This window comes from Leptidea sinapis, chromosome 7 (assembly GCF_905404315.1).
Source record: "Leptidea sinapis chromosome 7, ilLepSina1.1, whole genome shotgun sequence".
Taxonomy (NCBI): Eukaryota; Metazoa; Arthropoda; class Insecta; order Lepidoptera; family Pieridae; genus Leptidea; species Leptidea sinapis.
This window is the reverse complement of record NC_066271.1, coordinates 3,464,684-3,487,660: the sequence shown is the minus strand read 5'-3', so window position 1 is coordinate 3,487,660 and position 22,977 is coordinate 3,464,684. Positions and strand designations below refer to the sequence as shown.

Here is a 22,977-nt window from a genome sequence, read left to right as displayed (position 1 = left end):
GCCAATGAAAGTCCCGTCAAAATCGGTCCAGCGATTAGAGAGTAATCTCTCAAATGGCTTGACCTAATGCCAAAACAAACAGACAGACAGACATAAAAAAATTTGTAAAAACTGTTATTTTTGTGTATACCGTATATATATTAATAGCGTGTAGTAAAAACGGTTATGTCAATGTTAAAAAAAGACACTCCAATTTTATTAATATGTATAGATTTAAAAAATGCATTACCAAGAACTGTTAGATTTCTGGGGTCTTCAGATATATCTTCTTCAGCAGATGCAGTATTGCAAGTGGAACAAGAGACGTTGAACGTCAATGATGTCGTTGATTTTCCAGTTAGTTCCACCTGAAATGACAAAAGATGAGATAAAATAAAGAATAAAAGCATAACACATACAAATGATGCAAACGTGGCTAAAGGCAAACGAAATCGAGACTTACTTGAAATACTCAATGTTAAGACGAAAACGAAAAATAATCGATCGACTGTGAATACGCTGTGTGTGCACTGGGGAATATAGATTTTTACTAAAAGTTAAATCAATTTATCCAATCTCTATAAGGAAGATTAGATCGTTTGCTTTCTTGCCTCCATCTAGCCTAGCAAGCAGTCGGTCCGAATTTCGAGTTCCTTCGGAGGCGCTACGTTTTTGAGCTACCTACCAGCACCCGATCCCGACATATAGAACCAACTTATGGCATAACGTAAATGTTTTTTCCTCCTCTCGAAAAAAGAATTTGGGAAAATCTTACATTATTGTCGTTAAAGTTACTATTGTCATTGTTCCCATTTTCTCTTTCTGGATGTATCAAATAAAAAAACATACCAATATAGCCCACTTACGCACGAAAACCATTGTTTCGATGTTTCATGCGCAACTAGAATTTCAGTTTTACTTTATATTCCTGAAGCTTTCTTGTAATAAAGATGTGTTTGTACAAATGTACAATATTTTACAGACTGGCTCCTGTATTTAGTTTTGCTGGTGAGCATTGAATACCAAATGTCAGTTTCTGAGATAATAATAATAGAAGATTTTTTTTGCTGTTTGATGTATCGTACTTGTCCAGGGACATAGATTTGATGAAAAGGCTTTTCGTCTTTATACTATAACAGCGTACCACGTGATAGTAGTAGTTGGTAGCAGTCTAAAAATTGGTATTTTGTCCCGTTTTTAATATTGTTAATTAGTCAGTTGTATTGCTCGTCATATATAAACAAAAAATAAGGAAAAAAAAACACAAAATCAGCGCAATATTTTTCACAAATAACAAAAATTTATTGTTATATTTATTAATTATTGATACAATATGATTACAACACAGAAAAGGTTATTTTGATAGTAACTAGTCTTCTGAAGACATCTGCTCTTGCCTAATGTGACAATTTCGATGTAGTTCTTTTAAAGACCTGGAATCTGTGTAATACATAGTCAATATACTTATTATACAGGTCCTTAAAAATATAGATTGTTAAAATTTAACACTTAAGTAACTACTGTATTAGTGTAAGATCTTATTGTGAGAAGAACATACACATTATATCAAAGTATTTTTTATTAGTGCGGGTATTACATATTTAAGTAAAATACTTTTTAATGGGTTATAACGCTAATTTTTATCTAAACCCATGCTAAAGCATTTAAAAATTAAAGATTGTAAAACAGTTAGCTTATTGCCAACATTCAAACACCCAATGTCCTAATAAAAAATACATCATCCAAACGAGTTTCGTAGTGAAATTCAGTACAACATTATATCATCCGTTTTCATAATAACACTCCATCGGATGCTATTATTGTTACTAGGACTTGCTTTTTTAATGTTAGCAGTAAGCTAACAGTTTCAGAATCTTTTTATAGAGGATTCATATTATGGGTGTAGATAAAGTCTTGTATGCAACTGTTGATAATTAGGTATTAAAACACTCATGTGATACTATTATCATACCAAATTTGTATTTTAATACATAACAGTTACATAAATAACTATTACCAAACCATAACTTCATCATCATCAGTTGGAAGACGTCCACTGTTGGACAAAGGCCTCCCCCAAAGATCTCGACGACGACTGGTCCTGCGCTACCCTAATCCATCCTACTGTGACGATCTGGAGCAGATCCTGGTTGCTGGTTCGTCTTGTGGGGGGCCTATTAACACTACACCTACGTGTACGTGGTCACCATTTGAGGGCCTTACTGCCCCAACGGCCATCTGTCCGCCGAGCTATGTGCCCTGCCCACTGCCACTTCAGTTTCGCAATCATTTGGGCTATGACGATGACTTTGATTCTCCTACGGATCTCCTCATTTCTGATTCGATCTCATAACCATAACTTAAATTGAGGATATTCTTAAGTTAACATTATGAACAACTTACGAAATCAGGGGCGTTTGGTTTATTTCCCAGCGAGACATGGTAAATAATGGAAACATGGCCTTTGTTATTGTCCGCAGAACATTTGTACTCTCCGAGAGCACTTTCATCCAACATTCTCAGTACGAATACTGAACTGTTGCCGTTTTCTGAGATCAAAATCTAAAAACATAAAAATATTTTCAGTACTGCGTATATGAGTTAGGGTATGAATACAGATGGTGTCTAACAAGGCTCGTTTGGCTATGCATGAGGCGGTATTGGTTCCAACACTCATGTACGGATGTGAATGTTGGGTATGGCAGAAAAAACATGAAAGCAGAATAAATGCAATTGAGATGAGAGCGTTTAGAAGTATGATAGGAGTTAAACTGACAGACAGGCTAAGAAATAGTGAGGTAAGGAAACGTTGTGGTCTGAAAAAAGATGTTGTGACAAAAATTGAGAGAGGTATGCTGAGATGGTTTGGCCATGTCGTGAGAATGAATGAAGACCGATTGAGGAAAAAAGTGTATAAGGCCAGTGTGAATGAAAGTGTTGGAAAGGGTAGACCTAGGCGGACGTTTCGAGACCAAATCAGGGACGTCTTGAAAAAAGGCAAGCTCAAGAGTACCCTAAGCCGAAGAGCATGTATGAAAGGAATAATGAAAGTGGACGAAGCGAAAAAAGTATGTAAGGATCGTAGCAAGTGGAAAGAAGTGGTCTCTGCCTACCCCTACAGGAAAGAGGCGTTATTATATGTATGAATGTATTAATACAAAGTCATAGCTATAGTTTGTAAAGCGGATTTAGTACAGTTCAGGGTAGTTCTTTTTCACTGCGACCAATGTGAGCTATTGTGATAGCCAGTGTTAACTATAATAGCTCACTGATATGATTTTTTTTTATGGAATAGGAGGACAAACGAGCGTACGGGTCACCTGGTGTTAAGTGATCACCGCCGCCCACAATCTCTTGCAACACCAGAGGAATCACAAGAGCGTTGCCGGCCTTTAAGGAAGATGTACGCGCTTTTTTTGAAGGTACCCATGTCGTATCGTTCCGGAAATATCGCACAAGGAAGCTCATTCCACAGCTTCGTAGTACGAGGACGAAAGCTCCTTGAAAACCGCACTGTGGAGGACCGCCACACATCCAGATGGTGGGGATGATATCCTAACTTATGGCGTGTCGTGCGAAGGTGGAAGATTGATTCTGTTCATGAATATTATTATATCATTTGCAGTGAGTTAACGTATCTCAAGTGGTTTAAGCATTCCCAAAACTTCACAGGACTTCCCAAAGTGGTGCTAAGTTTACGTATTAAGGGTCCACATAAAGAATGTGTAGCGGAGAATAAGCCTGTACTTATAGATGATATAATAAATTTGTGTCTTGAGAGTCATAGTTGACATCCAAATACGGATAAACTTAACAATGTTTTAAAAATAGGAGATATTGCTTCCAATGGTATAATGAAAACGGCTGGTAAACTTATAGCGTATAGTGTGACAGGATATCTGAAAAGTTTAGGGGTAAGCAAACTAGAGGCTCACATGATAGAAATAGATGAGGTCCATGGCAAAACGGAACACTAGAGGTCAAGAGATGCATTTCCGGCCTTTAAGTTGGGAGCGTCTTTGACTTTAAAGGTTGCTAAGTCGTATCGGTTCGGGAAAACTTTAGCCGGTAATTGATTCTATAAAGTGGCTGTATGAGGCAAGAAGTTCCTTGCAAAACGGGTGGGTTATATAATATCAATATGACACCGATGGAATTTTGACGTAGTCTGGTGAAATTCGGCTTCTGGTATCTACTTGGACTCCTTTGAGTACTCTCTGTAATAGAATGCGGTAGAAGAAGCGGAGAGAACCCACATTTCCACGCAAGACCAAAGAAGCTAGCTGGTCGGAGATTACTTAGTCGTCCATCATTCGAGCTGCTTTTAGTATGCAGTCAAATGGAAGAAATTGGTACTGGGGAGGGCCCGGCTAGAGCTGAGAAGAGTATTATAGTTATTTGCTACAAATTGGCGTGTATAGGATGACTTACTTTAAACCCTTGAAAAAAAAAAGTGAACGCGGGCCAAAAATAAAAATAGACAATTAGCCGAAATGTTCTAAATTGACATTTTCAGGATGTTTCATCAGGGCTGATAAGGATGTATTCTTGTACCGTCAAATAGATAGCATTTGTATTACTGTGTATTCTTAATTGTAAAAAAATCAAGTTTTATTTTAATTACCGTGTCAGCATCCGTGAGAAGTTCATCATCAAAGCCATCATGTCGCCGGTACCAACGGAAGGTCGGAGGAGGTGTTGCGAGGACACTGCACGTAATGTTCTTGCTGAAATCGTAAGATTAAGTATAATTGTAATATAGGTAGAAAAGGTATCAACATGCCAAATTTGATTAAATTAAGAGCATAAGTTGTTTACTATTATTCAAAGAAAACAAATCTTATAACTATACTTACAATATTACGTCTAAATAAAATTAAAGGTATTATTACGTGGAAGCGTACCAATAATACTGGCAGCATTTCCGCGCTGGATAGCTAGGCTTATCCGTTGAACGAAATAGCTGCCAGCGCTTGGGTTTCCAGTAGCCTTGTTGAGGCGCGAAGATAGTAGAAAAGTATATCTTATTATTAAATAAACTGACTTATTTTTGATTTATCATCGTGGTACCTAACTGGCGCTATCTATAGCTCATTTATTGTTTCACGGATCCAAAAAGTATCGATATTATATTCTAACATGTGGCGTCCCCGCGGTTAGATCACCGTGACATAGTGCTAAATGGAATTAAAAGCCAGTTAATTTTCGTTTGAGTGCGGTAGCTCTACTGACCTGAGCGTCAATGGAAGCTGTAAGTATCCAAATGATTTGAGTTTTCTTTAGTGTTAATTCCGCCAATTAAACTATTCGACACGTGTTTCGGACAGGACGTGTTGACTCGCCAAAATCTGGCACGAGACTGAATCAAATGAGCCGAAAACCGCTTTTTCATACCCTCGTCCCATGAAATAACGCGTTGTAATTGGTCGGCTGTTGTGACGTATTACCCCCGGAAGAGATACGTAACAATGGTGAAGGGACCAAATTTGTTTCAAGCTGTAAGTATCTAAATTCACCGGTATTATGGACCGCAGGCGCTGCCAGGAATACGGCACGTACTAATATGTTTTCGAAAAGTGAGATGCAGCACATATATAAGAACAAATTATTGTGTATTAAAACCTAATAAGACAGAATTGTACAGCAATATTCTTTGAATATTAACGATCCAAGTATTACAACTTTGAATATTAAAACAGAACGCCATTTAAAGTGCACAAAAATGATTAATAATAAGAACTAAACCAAAAGGGGGAAATTTTATACATAAATCAAATCAAAATCATTTTATTCATGTAGGTGAAGGAAATGATACTGAAAGTCAATCGTTTATTTTGTTTTTACATAAGATTTAATGAAAAGTAGTGGCATATTGGACAGTATTCACACAGGAAATTCAAAGCATGATCATTACAGTAAGAGTAACTTAAAATTACGATGGAAAGTGTCCCAGGAATCCTAAAAATCCTTCAATTTGAGAATTTATTTGAGTTGCGACAAAACTTGACCGTATTTGACCTTCGTTCGAGGGTAAAGTAATTTAGGTAAAAAGGTGTCGTAACTTAAATTACTAAATTCAATAAAAAGCTCGTAGATGAAAGCCGATTTGTCGTAAACTGTGAATGAACGAATGAAGAAAATGGGGTGACACTTATTGAAAAGGAATTAAAATCAAAGTTATTTAATATATTTTTAGTCTTATAATCACTAATAAAATGCTCGCATAACACCATAATTCATTTACGGTGCGTGTTGATTGATGCATCTACTGTACTCAAATATAGCTCTTGTGTTTTTATTATTTAATTTTCTTTTTTTAATTACTCGTGTAAGGTATCGAGTTATTTAGTTGCGTCACTTGACATGCATTGTAATTGAAATGATTTGTAAATCGATGAAGCTCTAAATGTTGATTTAAAAGAGTGGCATTGAGATTCTTGCCACTTCTTCTTGTTAAAGATTAACATTTTTTGAAGTAAGGGTAACTGTTAAAAAAAAATAAAACTATTGACACTCAAAAGTATGATTCTTTGATTTGATTTGGAACGGTGGAAATCTTGTCAAATGGTAGTGTATGGAACTTAGATTAAAGTTTGGTCTCCACTGCGCTCCAACTAGATAAGGTTCAACTCCTCAGGTGTAGTTGCAAGGTGTGGCAACTAATACTACACCCAAGTGGGCGTAATCGAGCCAGCCTCGAACAATTTTTTGACGTTGACGTTTCACATGTACTGTTAAACTTTGCTAATAATTTAAACTAAAATATCCGGTTGCGTAGTACGAGTAATACTTTGTAAAAATATGTTTTTTTATGATCTTCTTGTAGCTTCTATTACGGTGAAGGGCAAAGAGAGAACAGATTCTATAAAGTATGCATTGTCTATACTCTGACAAAGACTAAAGGAATGACGTAGATTAAACAGTATGCGTACAGAGAACAAGTGCTATTTTATAGACATATTTTAACAATTTCAATGTAAAATAACACGAAGCGTATGTTACAAAATTTTAAAGATGCCATTGAATGTCAAGATGCCACGCACACAAGCATCTAATAGTTGCCTATTGTTCTTAAGTAGTGCGGTATCTTGTTGGAACGCAGCGGAGACGTTAACATAAGCCGTATATTGTTCTATCCCATCGAGCATTTACTGATGAAGGGTTAAATCGAGTGTACTACGAATAATAGAGATAAAAATAGAGATAATAGTCGTACAAAAGAAGCTAGGGTAGTGATGAGTGATTCCCACAGCGATTTTATATTGAAACGATATTGTGGTACTAATCATATTTTTTTAAAGATAGTATGAATTATATAGCTTTACTAGCTGACCCAGCAAACTTTGTATTGCCGATAATAAAATCGCGATACAAAAGTAACTGTTGATCGTATATGGGTGAAAATTAGAAATTGTATGTATTTTTGACTCATAATCAAACTAATTTACCATTTAGGGGGATGAAAAATAGATGTTGTCCGATTTTCAGACCTACCACTCACCAATATGCACTCAAAATTTCATGAGAATCGGTCAAGCCGTTAACGTTTAACTACAAACACCGCGACATGAGCATTTTATATATCAGATAATTATATTAAGTCAAAGTCAAAGTAAAAAAATCTTTATTCACTGTAAGACTTTATAAGTTATTTAGTGCAAGTCAGGATGAAGTACAAAAGTTACAATAGCATTCAAATGAGTATAACAATATTCATTAACAAAATTTAGAACATTAATTCCAACTATCTTTATCATTCAAACAATCTTTCACATTATAATAGGCCTTAGATGTTAATTTATTTTTACGACACATTTAAATTTTTTAATAGGTAATATTTTAATATTATTTGGTTTATTATAATATATAACACAATCAACAACAAAAGATTTTGCAATTTAACGGAGCCTAGTAGATGAAATTATTGGTGAATTGTGCTGTGCGAATTACCAATTTCAAAACTGTAGCCACTATTCATACAAATTAATATTTTTCATTTCATTTCATTTCCATACTATTTTTGCGGTAAGGGGATGGAAACGATATTTACATTATTTTGTTTAATTTTATTATAATTGGGTAACTTACAGCTAAATACAATAAAAGTAAGAAAACTATATACAATAAACGCTATTTACAAGTTAATACAGATAGTTTTACCAGTGGGAGGCTCGTTTGCAGCGCCGGCTAGATTATGGGTACCACTACGGCGCCTATTTCTACCGTGAAGCAGTAATGTGTAAGCATTATTGTGTTACAGTCTGAAGGGCGCCGTAGCTAGTGAAATTACTGGGTAAAAAGGACTTGACATCCTATATCTCAAGGTGACGTGCGCAGTTGTAGTGCCACTCAGAATTTTTGGGGTTTTCAATAATCTTGAGTGGCACTGCATTGTAATGGGCAGGGCGTATCAATAACCATCAGCTGCTCGTCTCTTCCGTTATTTTCATGAAAAAAAAAGGATAGTTAAGTAGTAATAAATTAAAAATATTATATCAAAAACACATCAACAGGAGTTCTAATTAATTTGAGAAAAGAATATATTATTGACGACCTGTATAGCCGAGTGGTTAGCGATCCTACCTACTAAGCTAGTGGTCCCGGGTTCGAATCCCGGTAGGTGCAAGCATTTATATGATGAATATAGATGTTTGTTTCCGAGTCATGGATGTTTAAATATATTTATATATGTTTATATGAATTTATGTATGTTTAAGTAAGTATATTGTATTAAATATGTTATTGTCTTGTAACCCATAACACAGGCTATATATGCTTGACTTGGGGCAAGATAATATGTGTGAAAAAAGTGTGTCAATATTATTATTGATAGTAGGTTATAAAATATTAGTATTATTATATTATTATCGTGTGACTAATTATGTCATACATTTGTTCCCGTTTTTTGAAGGAGGGCATGGAAATATAATCGTGGAATTAATTGTTCCAAAACATTTTTCTGCACTATATTCTTACGAAACTCTGACCAGACTTGTCACCAACTGACAAATGAAATGATTTATTTTGTAAGCACGGACGAGTAATAAAAGAAGGACTCCGCGCCATGGTAGTAGCAAGTGAAGCACCGTTAGGCTAGTGTGTGTGCGGTTACGGGGCCTACTAGTTACACAATTTTTTCTCCCTTAAATAATCATATATGGCCACAAATACTTATATAGTATCGTTTTTACACTTTTTCTCAACGCACGACGGCAATTTTAAAATTTTTTATTGAGACGCAAACTGATCTGTCAGAGACGATGACAATTCTCATAATGGCAGCCGATCGGCTTGTAGTAGTGTAAGTGTGTGGGTGGGACTATGTATTTACACGTTAATCGGCTTGTTTTGGTGCTACACTGTTATGTAAGGTGACAAGGAGTCCTTATTTTTTTTACTAGTCCGTGTTTGTAAGATGGCTTTTAACTACTTCTTTGTCTAAGACTACTCAAATCAGATTCTTAAAAATAAAATTAGATTCTACTTACGTTTCATTCATAATAGCGTATACTTCCTCAGTTCTGTACTTTGAGTAATAAACTTCATTGTTCTCATCAATAAGTAATGGTTTATCTGAAATAGATTAATAATTAATATGTTATTATGAACTGTGATAAACATAACTTAATTTTGGACCTAAATTTTATAAATATGTAAATAGCACGAGCATTCTCTTGAGCGGTATCATTGAGAGCACTATGATCTGCGGCGGTTCAGTTAGCTGATCTTGCTGACCAATAAAGTTCTATACATAGAGAAATCACGTAATTTGTTAAATCAATTGAAATTGATTAGGAAATTTTATTGCGAACTTGAATTGTAAGTAGACTTTTTTTTTTATTTTTTTTTTTTTTTGGAATAGGAGGACAAACGAGCGTACGGGTCACCTGGTGTTAAGTGATCACCGCCGCCCACACTCTCCTGCAACACCAGAGGAATCACAAGAGCGTTGCCAGCCTTTAAGGAAGGTGTACGTGCTTTTCTTGAAGGTACCCATGTCGTATCGTCCCGGAAACACCGCACAAGGAAGCTCATTCCACATCTTCGTGGTGCGAGGAAGAAAGCTCCTTGAAAACCTCACTGTGGAGGACCGCCACACATCCAGATGGTGGGGATGATATCGTAACTTGTGGCGTGAGACTATTTTAATAAGGGTCTGGCTAGTAAAGGGCGCGTAGTTGGCGCGTAGTTAAAGTGTTGACGCGCAATAGACGCTCAAGGTCGCTTCGGGAATTACCCTTAGAGCTGATTTCTGAACTATACAAAACAAATTCGTAACAGAAGCAGGACTCGAACTCGCGACCTCTCGGGTTCCGTCCCAGCTTACCAACTGAGCCAACCATTCGAGTGACACATGGTTCGTTAATCTTGTTCAACTGTCAGGTTTATAATTGTTTAGATTTGAAAGACTGACATCTGAAGTGAATTTCCTAATATGCAATGATTGGGGTTGAGCAGGTTATCAACTGTAAAGTAAATCATGTAGACGAAGTCACAACCTGAGAGTTGAACAAGACGTACCAAGATTTGCGAACCATGTGCGACTCAAATGGTTGTCCCAGAAGTGAGGGCTATCACTTTAAAAATAACTAATTGTTTACACTTTGAACTACTTTACGCCCGTAAACGAGTTTATAGACTTATTTCGTATTTCACCAAAACAAACTAAATGCAGTTATATCCTAAGTAGGCTTACATGATGGCCGCCGAAGTTTTAACGCTTGACATATTTGATCGCTGTCAAGAGTCTGCTGGCACTGTCGTTATTGTAACAGAAACATTGTCATAGTAGAAGAATTTTTATTTGTCTCATACCTATCGATGGCAGTATTGACAGCTATTTGATACATTCTATTGTTTATGAAATATAAACTCAGTTTTCGTAACGCGCTTAAAAAGTTTTTTTTTTATAATCAAAATAAGGGACGAGACAAGTAGGACTTTCAGCTGATGGTAATTGATACGCTCTGCCCATTACAATGCAGCGCCGCTCAAGATTGTTGAAATACCCAAAAGTTCCAACGGCACTATAACTGCGCTCGTGACCTTGAGACATAAGATGTTAAGTCTAACTTGCACAGTAATTTCACTTGCAACAGTGCCCTTCAGACCGAAACACAATAATGCTTACACATTACTGCTTCAGGGTAGAAATAGGCGCCGTATTGGTACCCTTAATTTACCATGTATTCGTGAAATCGCTTTGTCTTTTATCGAGTTTAAGACTGCCATATTAATAAGCTTTGGTAAACTGAGTTTTATTAAACTTTGTTTGAAATGTCATTGGTGAAGTCGGTAGTTGTTTGTTTCAGCGGGGATCGACCTTATGACTCATTGCCTGATAAACAGGCGTTCAAACTGGTCGACCAACTAGTTTGATTATTCTATCTAATATTATACAAGATAATGTGATCTTGTTTAATTGTTTTCTTCGCCAATGCCATTGTTTTTATCAATTGTTTTTTTCTTTTGTGTGACATCGTTTGAATATTATGTTTAAGTTTTAAAATCCACAAAAATATTATCATTTTTGGGTGTTACAATAAGATGTATTATGTTGTAGCTGTAACGTAAAGCGTAGGTTCTTTTCTAAACATCGGAAAAGCTTAACCTATATATTCTCATTTATGTTAAGAAAAAAAATATTATTTCTGAACAATTTTCGTATCTCTCAAACTATTATGAGTACATGGTGCTGTAACTACTTGTGAGCACACAATACACTGACTTTCTGAATAATAAAATAATAAAAACCAAATTTAAATTACAAAAATACATTAAACCCTACGATTTGGTCTGTTACGAGTACAAACCTTAGTCTTATTTATTAATTAATTAATTGTTTTTACAGATAAAGTTCCCGATAACAAAGCACAAGACAGCATCACCGGAGATATATCTAGACTTTGGTAGTATATTAAATTACACTATAATAATATAAATACTTCGTATATAATCATTCACAGATACTCGTCACACTTAAATAATCGTAACATTAATTTTACTTCGAGTTTCAATAGTGAGCTTAGCAAAAGACTAATGAGGGTAGGCCGAATTAATATTTCTCTCACAGACAAGTTAATAATCATACGCTTTCGCCAGTCAACCCGCGTACGGCGTACGTGCAACACGTCTATGGTCTAGAGTCAATAATCCTTGATGACGTATCACTTATAAATGTTTCATGCAAGATAAATTATGTAACTTACGATTAACAATAAGCTGCACTCGTTTATTAGCGAAGTGTGACAACGCCTTCTGCGTCACTTTACACACGTACTCATTTGTGTCTTTGTGTGTCAGATTCTTTATCTCCAGTTGGTAGTTGTCACCTTTTACCCGAATCACATATTTTTTATGATCATCTGAAATCAATGTTAACTATTAATAAAATGAAAAACGAATGAAATTTAGGATCAATGACTTTATGGAAGTAAGTATGCACAATACTTAATATTGATTTTTTCATTTATATCTTTATACATAGTTCGCGAATGGTGAATTTCGGGTTTTCGACCCGAATGAGCGTCTCGTCATCTCACAATTCTCATTATCGTGCTGGATTACGGGTGCCGGATTTCATTAACGCTAACGGTTTTTCAACCGTGTCGGAATTTACCATAAAATCAATGGAAATTTATGTATCAAATTCATAAGTACCTGATAAATTCTGTACGCTCAGATATTATATTACAAATTAAACCATACACAATGTTTCAAAGGTGAATTGCAGTGTATTTGAATTTTTGACCCAATTATGTATTTCGTTATCTCACCACTCTCATTGCGAGAAATCATCCTGGAATACGAATGCACGGGATTGCCATAAATTGACGTAATGTCTGATTGGTCCAACGTACGGTTAACTCTCCTAAATGCGCGGTTAACCATTCTCTTTTCTTGGACAACGAAATACTTTATCGACTGGGTTAAAAACGTTCCAATGCATTCGAGAAGAATATAAAATTGTTAAACAAAATGTAAAACTTACGTGCTATCGGATCATTTTCAATATACCACTGCACAACAGGGCTTGGGTGACCTTTCGCTATGCAGTCAAGTTTCACAGATTTTCCTTCCTCACCCTCCAATGTTTCGTCAGGATCTGATATCAATGCCTTTACTGCAAGGAAATAAATGTAATTAAATGTTTATTTATTTAATAAGTACAAGCACATTACAAATATTATCGTGTAACGTAACGTGTCTAATATATGTAACAATTACGATGTACATAACTGGCAAAATACTTAAAGATAAGTAACATAAATAAATAATAATAATAATAATGATATAAACTAATTTTTTAAATGCTCCCATATAGTGAACGGATATCACGCGATGTTAAACTTCATCTACTTTGCTGAAATACTACCGAATTTGTTTATTTTCACGAGATTTATTTGATAAACGAAACATTGCCATCCTACTCACGTTTTTCGGAATCAAGTGACATTGTTCAGTTTCTGTCGGAATCAATTGACTCTCAGAACGCTGCTCTACTTCCGATCAGAGTCCGATCCGTATCCGTGAAAACACTGTCCGAGGTAGTCGTAGAATGGTAATTTACGCACTAGATCAGGCTTGCGTCATCCAATTTCTTTCCGCCAACCGTTACTCTCCAGAGAAAATAATTGACGGACCGAGGTAGCCATAATAGTATTGATTTACCTCCATAAGTACTTATAAGTAAACAATAATAAGTATTGTCTCATCCAGAACTGAATTTTACATAATGTGACTGCAAGCATTTCTGTTGGCGGTATACATTGTCGAAATTTTGCGTCTTGTCGCAATTTATTATCTATTATGTGATGTAAAATAAAATCGAAAGTGGACTCATTCATTCAGTAGTAATTATAAAATTGTTTATCGTATTGACGTAACACTGCGTGATTGTAAAAAGCTCCTGTTAAACGTCGGTCCATCAAAAGAGGGTACACACGGAATTCTTTACTTCTTCTGCGTCTTCGTACGTACAATAGTATTGCTTGGATTTGAAGCTGATTGAAAGGATGCATGATCAACGATATGCTCTTGTGTGACTTCGCGTTAAATGCCGTATGCCAAAAGGTAGCCCCTGTATTGCTTTCAATTGGATCAGAGATCGGACTAGTGCATAAGCAATATCTTATTTCGGTCCAAGATTTCTAGACCTGTAATCAACGGACTCTCATCGGACGTGGTGCGAAAGCTCTCTTACGGTAATCATACCTACCAGATTATATGAGCTGTAGGAATTTTTAACAAAGCTCACGGTTGTTGATCCATGTGGGTATTCATTGTTTATTCTTACAACCATGGTAATTCATGTTTCAAATTTATAAGTATCCAGATAAATTTTATACGCACAGAAATGATATTAGTAGAGATTTATATATTTTAATTGGTTAAATCACCAATTACTACGTCTTTGTTAGAAATTTACTAGCAATTTATAAAAGAAAGTTACAGAACATAATAATTATAATAAATACACAATTCGACTTATAACTTTAGACATCTTATAAGACTTTCAACCATTTGTTATATTTATTTAAAACTTTGCAAGTCTGAACAAACTTTGAGAATATTTAACAAGCATTACAAGGAGTTATTACCGCTGTTTATTTCAGAAACAAAACGCACTTTTTACTTCATGTTTCGTCATTAAAATTGTTTCAATTAGATCTTGATACATTTTTCAATTATATTTGGTTGCTTATTGTTATCTTTCATTTTTATTCGTGTTTTATTTGAGCTGTATCTTCATAAGCACATTGAGGATATTTTCTAGAAATTTCTTGAAAACTTCTGTAACATTCATAATGTTAACACGAGGAACAAACATAAACTTGGTATGCCTACTAATCGGTTGGGTGGAGTTAGTAAGTCTTTTGTTGGGCGATGTATTACGAAATTTAAAAGAATTGTTAAAAACGTTTGTGTGGGAAAGGTTACTATAGCATAAACGATTTTCTTAATGACACCACGGACTAATAAAGCGAACACACTCAGGCTCTTTAATTATAAATGTTTATTGTACGATATCATGTTGTAATCCATATTTTTATATTAAAAAAATGCCCGCTGAGTTTCCATTACCATTCTTCTCAGGTCTGAGGCAGTCTCTTTTAAATGGGTGGTAGTTTTTGACGTTCAATAAGCGATTTTAAATCCTATTTTGAATAAAAATATTTGAATTTAAATTTGAATCAACATGTTCATAAACGTGTTAATTCGGACTAACAATAATATCTCTTATTTCTCTATGTTCATCGTACTATGTTCCATCTTGCAGGTGCCATAAGTAGAAATTATAATACAATAAGTAAAAAATTTAAAGCCGTTTCAAACTACTACCACTGAATCGGTTTTGATTAGTTATTACTCGAGGAAGGACGTATCATCGAACCTTTCTTATTGAATATCGTAATTTATATACAGCTTGGTATCGACATAATCCAAATTTCGTAAAGAATATTTAGGTTTATTTTAGTAATAAATATGTTTAAAGCTGGTTATTTTTATATTTAAAATATTTTGTAACAAATCGAAATATTATTCCCCTTTGTATATAAATTTAATTGAGAAAATAAAACTCTACGACATAACATGAAAAGCAAATGGAAATTCAGGATTTAGTTCACTATTTACAAGCATCAATTATTTATAATATATTCGATGGACCGAGAGCGAAGCCGAGTTAATCGAGGAGCTGCGGTAAAATTGTCTACCTCTTGGTTGCAGTTCTAAAACCTAACTACATTTAAAAGGAAATTTACTGCTTTGTAAATAAAATAACAATATTTTTCTATCAAATATTTATATATATAAAAAAGGTATGATGAATTATTGATATGCCATGTCATGAACACCGCTTACGCTACTCCTTGTAGTTCGTAATATACTCATAAATTCTCTAGGCCCGTGAGGCCTTTAGGCCTGGAGTGTACCCTAGAATGTACTAGTATCTAGTTTACGCGCCTCAAAAATTATATATATTATAAAATATACTTAAACTCCTTAGACTTAAAACTATTTTCAATGCTAACCCCTATATCACTAGCTACATAAATACATTTAAATTAGAAATATTAGAGTAAGATTAAGGACTTCTTCCTCCTCCCTGCGTCGTAATTCTCAGTACTGAGGGTCGTGACCACCCCTCTATATCACTTTCTCACGTATGATAGCTCTCCATCTATTCCTGTCTCTGGCGGTGTGAAAGGCATTGTGAACCGTAGAGTTGAGGGCGGAGCGGATCTGGTCGGACCATCGTGTTGGACTCGAGAGCCACGAGGCCTCTTCCCATCTATTTTGACGTCCGCAATGAGCCTCTCAAGGTTTCCATCGTCCTTCCTTGCGAGGAACTACTTCACAGTGTAGTAAAGTCATCTCGACAAAAAGAACAAATATAACGAACGAAGAAAAGAAGTAGAACTTCAATATTAAAATTTAGACATACGAGTATCATCAAGAGTGAATAATTTAAAAATCTCAAAATCAAGATGACTAGGGCCACAGAAAGAGTTACTTACTCTGTAAGGTATAATAGAAGAATAGAAAGAAAAATTAATAAAATAGTTTTGATGAACTTACCACCAACTGTAATTTCGATAGTTTCGCTCAATGATCCAGCCTTGCACGTCCAGTTACCGCTGTCTTCTATCATCGCCTCCTGAATGATGAGAGCAACGAGGCTATTTGCCAGGGTGTCATTTTTGGACCTCTCAACATAAACCCTCGTGTTTCTTGAAGATCGACCCTCTACTATATCTCCTGATGGAGAGTACCATTGCAGTGTCTGTTAATATTTTTGGGAAAGATTAGTTTCGTTGCAAATTATATTAGTAGATGTATATGCAAAATATTCTTGATTGTCAAAATATAAATAAAACACTGTTATTACAAAAATTTTGAACACTCGATTTAAGAAAGTTCTATTACAAATCTGTGTCTTTCTATTGTTTAGCGAAAAAAATCTTTAAACATTGCTTATATTTAAACACGAGCGGAAGCTTGTCTAAGGTGTATCTAACAGAAAGATATTCTGGAAGAACGATTACTCGTATATTTTATGATGACAGATAGATGTCTGCTGACAAAAATTTCGTTTTATTTATGTAAGTTCAAGGGTATTGTTACGTTTATGCATTTCATCGCTCTTATGACAGAATTTACAAGTTTATCATTTTTGATAACGACCACACTGAAGTGCTTGTTCAGGCAAAAGAGCCCAATCAGTATTTTGATAAGTATTTACTCTTCAGTAATACATATTTTTCTATTCAGGAACAGGCCTTCAATGGAATTCTTGCCGCTGAATGCCTCAATCAGCAAAATAGGTATACACTCTTCCATCGTCAGGGTTATAATACTATAGAGCGTTTACTTTTTTCAACTGTTTAATGAACAAATACGGTGCGCTTACAATTTCATTCTTGTAAAAATATTTATCCCTTACCTCAGGCAAATTTCTCCCCTTACAATAAATAGCTCTCTTCACACCTGCATTGTAGACCGAAGACCGCGCCATTACATGCAGGTACGGCTCGCCATCCTCCGGACTTGATATTACTGCAACAATCAATCATTTCGACTATTAACACGTGAAAATTGCTTGTAAGAACCGTACACTCCTGCTCATAGCAAAGAGTATGTAAATACTACCTAATATTCATAGCTTCATAGCGTTTCTGCGCTTTTGTACGTTTTTCTGTTATGTTTCCTACAATGGTTTCGCAAAATTATTAAACTATTTCTCGTATTGTGAATTATAATAGGCAGACATACACATTTTTAAACTATGCAATTACTGACCGATACACGGGATATCCTAAACACAGGGAAACTTAGTTAGGATTTAAAGCTCAGCCATGTGCATGTAGATTTTTCCAGCAAAGAGCTATTTTGTGGAACGCGGCAACCAGCCTTTATATAAGTTTTACATAAACCTACTGTCAGCATGTGCCTAGTTTATAGAAGTCCTAGCAATAACAACTTCGTACCTATTTGTCTAGATGCATTTTCCAAACTTAAGTATTTTAGTACACTTCTTCTTAATACACAAATAAAATTTGAAAAACAAAATTTTATAAACGATGCGGTACTCGAACCCACGACCTCCGGTGTTCCGTCCCGGTGCTCTAACGAACCGAGCCAACCGCTCGAGTAACGCATCGCTATAAAATCTTGTATGCTTGTTGTTTACGCGCTTTTTTATGGTGACACAATATGTCGAATCGTCCTGGAAACACCGAACAAGGAAGCTCATATCATCGTTTGGTTGTCCGTTGAAGACAGTTCATGGAATTGAACACCGCACTATAGATATAGAGAGAATAAAATTATTATTTGATTACAAAACAGTGGTTAAAAATCAGATTTTTAACTAGGCATAATTAGTACCTCTAAAGACGAAGGTTTTCAACCAGTGTGTGTTGCCAGTGATGACTTACGGTACACAGACGTGGTCGCTAACTATGAGAAAGCTCAAGGTCGCTCAGAGGGCAATGGAGAGGGCTATGCTAGGAGTTTCCCTGCGAGATCGAATTAGAAATGAGGAGATCCGTAGTAGAACCAAAGTAACCGCATAGTCCAAACGATTGCGAAACTGAAGTGGCAGTGGGCAGGGCACATAGTTCGACGGACAGATGGCCGTTGGGGCTATAAAGTCCCCGAATGGCGATCACGTACCGGAAGACGCAGTGTTGGCAGGCCCCCCACAAGATGACCGACGGAATACGTTGGATGAGGGCAGCACAGGACCGATCTTCGTGGAAATTTTTGGGGGAGGCCTTTGTCCAGCAGTGGTCGTTTTCCGGCTGATGATGATGATAATTAGTACATCTATATAATAATACTAAGGCCAGACAGATGAGATAAACAATGCAAACAAACGGACCGTTAAGTTACATTGCGACAGCGAGCGATTATTATCCCTATCCCTATCACTCGTACGCAGTAATGACGTCAGTTGGTAAATGATATTGTGTCGCTGAGTTTTGTATATTCAATGAATTCGTAATAATTGTCATTAATTTTTTATTTTAGCTATCGCAACCCCATTGTAGTATCCTTTGTAGAATAAGTATACGAAAATAAATAATTTGATTTATATAGAAATAAATAAATAATAACTTTCATTTCCGTCTTGTTTCTCATTTATTCTACTAATACGATCTATAATAATACCACATTATACTATTTATTGTATGTATAAATTGACTGCGATTGCCAATAAAGTTTTCACTTTTGGCGTGCAGACTTCAAGCACACTCTATTTTTCAAGAATCCTGAGCGGCACTACATTGTTGTGGGTAGGGCGTATCAATTACTATCAGGCAAACGTCTTACTTGTCTCCTTCTAAATACTATCAACATTCTTAAATAATCATCGAATCTTTATTCAATTCATGAATATTTTATTTTATATTGTCCTCCACAGTGCGGTTTTCAAGGAGCTTTCTTACACGTACTACAAAGCTGTGGAATGAGCTTCCTTGTGAGGTGTTTCCGGGACGATACGACATGGGTACCTTCAAAAAAAGCGCGTACACCTTCCTTACAGGCCGGCTCCTGTGATTCCTCTGGTATTGCGAGAGATTGTAGGCGGCGGTGATCACTTAACAACAGGTGACCCGTATACTCGTTTGTCCTCCTATTCCATAAAAAAAAAACAAGTGTGAATATGGCTACATATCAGAAGTGAAAACTTTATTTATGTATGGCTTGATCTCAAATTCGAATATTTTTATTTAAAATAGGATATGATATCATATTAGGAAGAAGAACGGTCCGAGGATATACCCTTGTGGTACCTCCATACTGAGAGGAGTCCAAGGAGATCTCCTGCTATTCACGTCGACCTTCTGATTTCCACTGTTAGGATATGAGATCAGAAGATCGAGAGCCGACTTTACCCGAACGAGCTTTCGCAGAACAAAAAATCAATCAAGTTAGTTTTCCATAATAAGAAACAACTCAGATTTTATACAAATATTATTACATAATATTTAGTAAACGCAAAAATGTCGTGCCCGCATGCCGATATTTGTCAAGTAATTATTGTTTACTGAAAGTCGGCGGACATGTTTAAACGTACGAGTATTTAAACCTCACGTATGAGGCATGGTTGTTAAATGAAAAATTTCATTTCTGCTACATCGCTGCTGAGTAATTAAATATGGAATGCATGCTGCGAAAAATAAAATTAATTTTTGCTTTGAATGCTGTATTTTGACACAGTACCATTACTGCCGCTGTTACAAAAAACGCTTTTTTTTTTTATTATAATAAGGGACGAGACGAGCAGGACGTTCAGCTGATGGTGTCTGATACGCCATGCCCACTACAATGCAGTGCCGCTCAGGATTATCAAAAAACCCAAAAATTCTGAGCGGCACTACAATTGCTCTCGTCACCTTGAGACATAAGATGTTAAGCCTCATTTGCCCAGTAATTTCTAGCTACGGCGCCCTTCAGACCAAAACAGTAATGCTTACACATTAGTGCTTCACGGCAAAAATAGGCGCCGTTGTGGTACCCATAATCTAGCCGGCCTCCGGCAAAGGAGCCTCCCACTGGCTTAATTTCTTCTTTCTCTCTTTCTTCAGTCTTAGCTTAAGCTAAGATGATTGTGGTAACAATAATTCACCAGCAGTCAGTCAAATTCCGATCTGCAAGGTACTCTTTTTTTTTTTAGGTTAACAAAACGGGACTAATCTTACAAGAAATAATAAAAACTAAGATGTCGAAATGTAGACTATCAAATTTTCATATAATATTATTAAAATACCCTTTGTTTTTTCTTTTAAAAACTAAACTTGCAATACATAAATAAAATTTTAAAACCACTCGAACCCACGACCTTCCGTTCCGTGCGGGCTCTTTCCAACTGTGCCAGGCGGTTCGAGTGACGTATCGTCATAAAATCTTGTATGCTTTGTTCAACTCTCAGGTTGTGGCTTCATCTACAGAATCTACTTTACAGTTATTATTGTGTGTTAATCCCAGAAGTGAGGGTTATCACTTTAAAAACACAAGAAATTGTTTAAAATTGCAATTTTTCGGATATAGCTATGACGGCTTCTCTTATTTCTGTTGAAAAAGTATTATGAAAATACATAGTGTTATATATACGATGGTACGGAACCCTTATAATAATATTATTTCACTCAGCTGTTTTTTATGAACTTCACTAGAAAAATCAGTTTTTATGTTAAAGGGAAGAAACAACCCAAACAAAGGCTTTTGGGGTAAAGTCGGGTACCTGATTAAGTGGCTGTGCGAAGCAACAAATATTGCGAATTAAATTCAATATTAACAAAATTAAATTTCCTAAATCAAAGCATATCTTAACATGAACTTTGTAATTACAAAGTTAAAAGCAATTAATACTCGAAATAATTAAAAAGTTATATTTCGTAAGAATTTCTAATGCTATTCATTCGTTTAAATGAACGCTTTGAAAATTATAATTAGAAAATCTTGTTCTTCAGAAGTATTGTTACTCACAAGAGTGATCCATCGCGATGAACTAATTAATTATATTACCATTCTTTATACATGTATGACAGATCTGTACCTAGTGTCTGTCTGTTTTTTTATGTTTTTGCAAAATTTTTGTTATTCATGTTAGTATCAGACACAGTTTCTGTTATTGTATAAATATTTTGTCGGTCTATATATCTGTAGTATGTATGTCCTTTTAAAACTGAAGAACATAATACCTGCTGATAGTAAATAGTAAGAAGGAATCGAATTGCCGGCATGAAAGAATAAAATTAATATGGTAGATCTCTTGATGTAAATATGATTAGCCAAAGAATAGATGCTTCCAAAAAGGAAGCACCCTTTTTGGAAGCCATGTTTCGTATTTCGAAGCTTCACCAGAGCTCAAGCCGAAACGGTCGTATATGTTAATAAGGGATCAGCATGCAAGCAAAAAAGCAAACACATACCTAAAATCCCTGTTCCAACGCGCGGCAGTAAAGCGTACTGAGTTTCTTTATTTATTATTCCAACAGGATGAATACAAATACAATTTCTTAATAACTTAATACAGATATCTTATTTGATATCAAACCAAATCAAAGTGAAATTTAACGGACATAAAGAGAAGCAGTACATTACATTTATAATTAATTAATTAGAAAAAATATTGAAAGAGACAAGTGATAGTAAGTATACAATAATAAATTGAAACAAGAAGACAATATTTCCTTGTATGGACAAGATCACCGCAAATCTTAGGGAGAATAAATGAAAAATAATAATATACTTATCTATAGATTATTATTAATATGAGTTATTAGTTTTACGTTGTATAACCTCCTTTCTGAGCGATATTACGATAAAAATATAAGTCTCGCAATAACTTATCACTATTTATTTGGTGGCTAGTTTTTGATGGACTTTTGAAAACCCTATATTTCTGTTAGTGTTTTAAATGGCGCAGATTAGCAAAAGATAGCAATAATTACTTTTAAGAAATAGAATATTTCGTTTGCTTTTTTAAGCCTCTTCGTCCCTTTCGTTGTTTATCTCACTGAGATTCTTATTTCTAATTTGTTTTTTTTTTCATGCAATTTTTATTTCAGTTTTTAGCTTTCTTGCGTATTTAAACATTCAATGTCCAAATCTCGTGCGCACAAAGTACTTCAAAAATTTCTATATTCTGTATAGACAAAACAAGAATGTTAAATACATGAAGATCCACGTCATCTAAAGTTCGAAATCAGTCTATTACTTTTGACACATCAGAATTATACATTACAATTTTTACATAGGGGGTAAAAAATTAGAAATCTAATTAAAGAACTTAATTCGAATATAAAATAATTCAAGCAAATAAAAATCCCGATGAAAACACAATAAGGAAAGTTTTAATAATGAACGCTGTTAGATACGAAATTCCATTAAAAATTAATTGTATTTTATTTGTAAACTTTTCTTCGAATAAATTATTTCCATGCCTTTTACTTATAATATGTAAAAGTCAATTTATGGAGTTCA

At 35.1% G+C, this 22,977-nt stretch overlaps 1 protein-coding gene across 2 annotated transcripts in view; it reads right to left on the bottom strand.

Moving 5' to 3' along the window:
- LOC126965416 (neural cell adhesion molecule 2-like) overlaps nucleotides 1-22,977 on the bottom strand; it is a 183,354-nt gene that overhangs the window by 5,319 nt on the left and 155,058 nt on the right. The window contains exons 2-9 of one of the 2 annotated variants that reach the window (XM_050809019.1): nucleotides 17,426-17,538; nucleotides 16,561-16,765; nucleotides 12,971-13,102; nucleotides 12,189-12,344; nucleotides 9,468-9,552; nucleotides 4,604-4,706; nucleotides 2,383-2,541; nucleotides 230-347 (exon numbers count right to left, since the gene is read on the bottom strand). In XM_050809019.1, the coding sequence (XP_050664976.1) occupies nucleotides 230-347; nucleotides 2,383-2,541; nucleotides 4,604-4,706; nucleotides 9,468-9,552; nucleotides 12,189-12,344; nucleotides 12,971-13,102; nucleotides 16,561-16,765; nucleotides 17,426-17,538 (1,071 nt within the window). Of the gene's footprint in view, nucleotides 1-229; nucleotides 348-1,344; nucleotides 1,420-2,382; nucleotides 2,542-4,603; nucleotides 4,707-9,467; nucleotides 9,553-12,188; nucleotides 12,345-12,970; nucleotides 13,103-16,560; nucleotides 16,766-17,425; nucleotides 17,539-22,977 lie in introns of those variants that run through there. The other variant, XM_050809020.1, reaches the window with a different exon arrangement.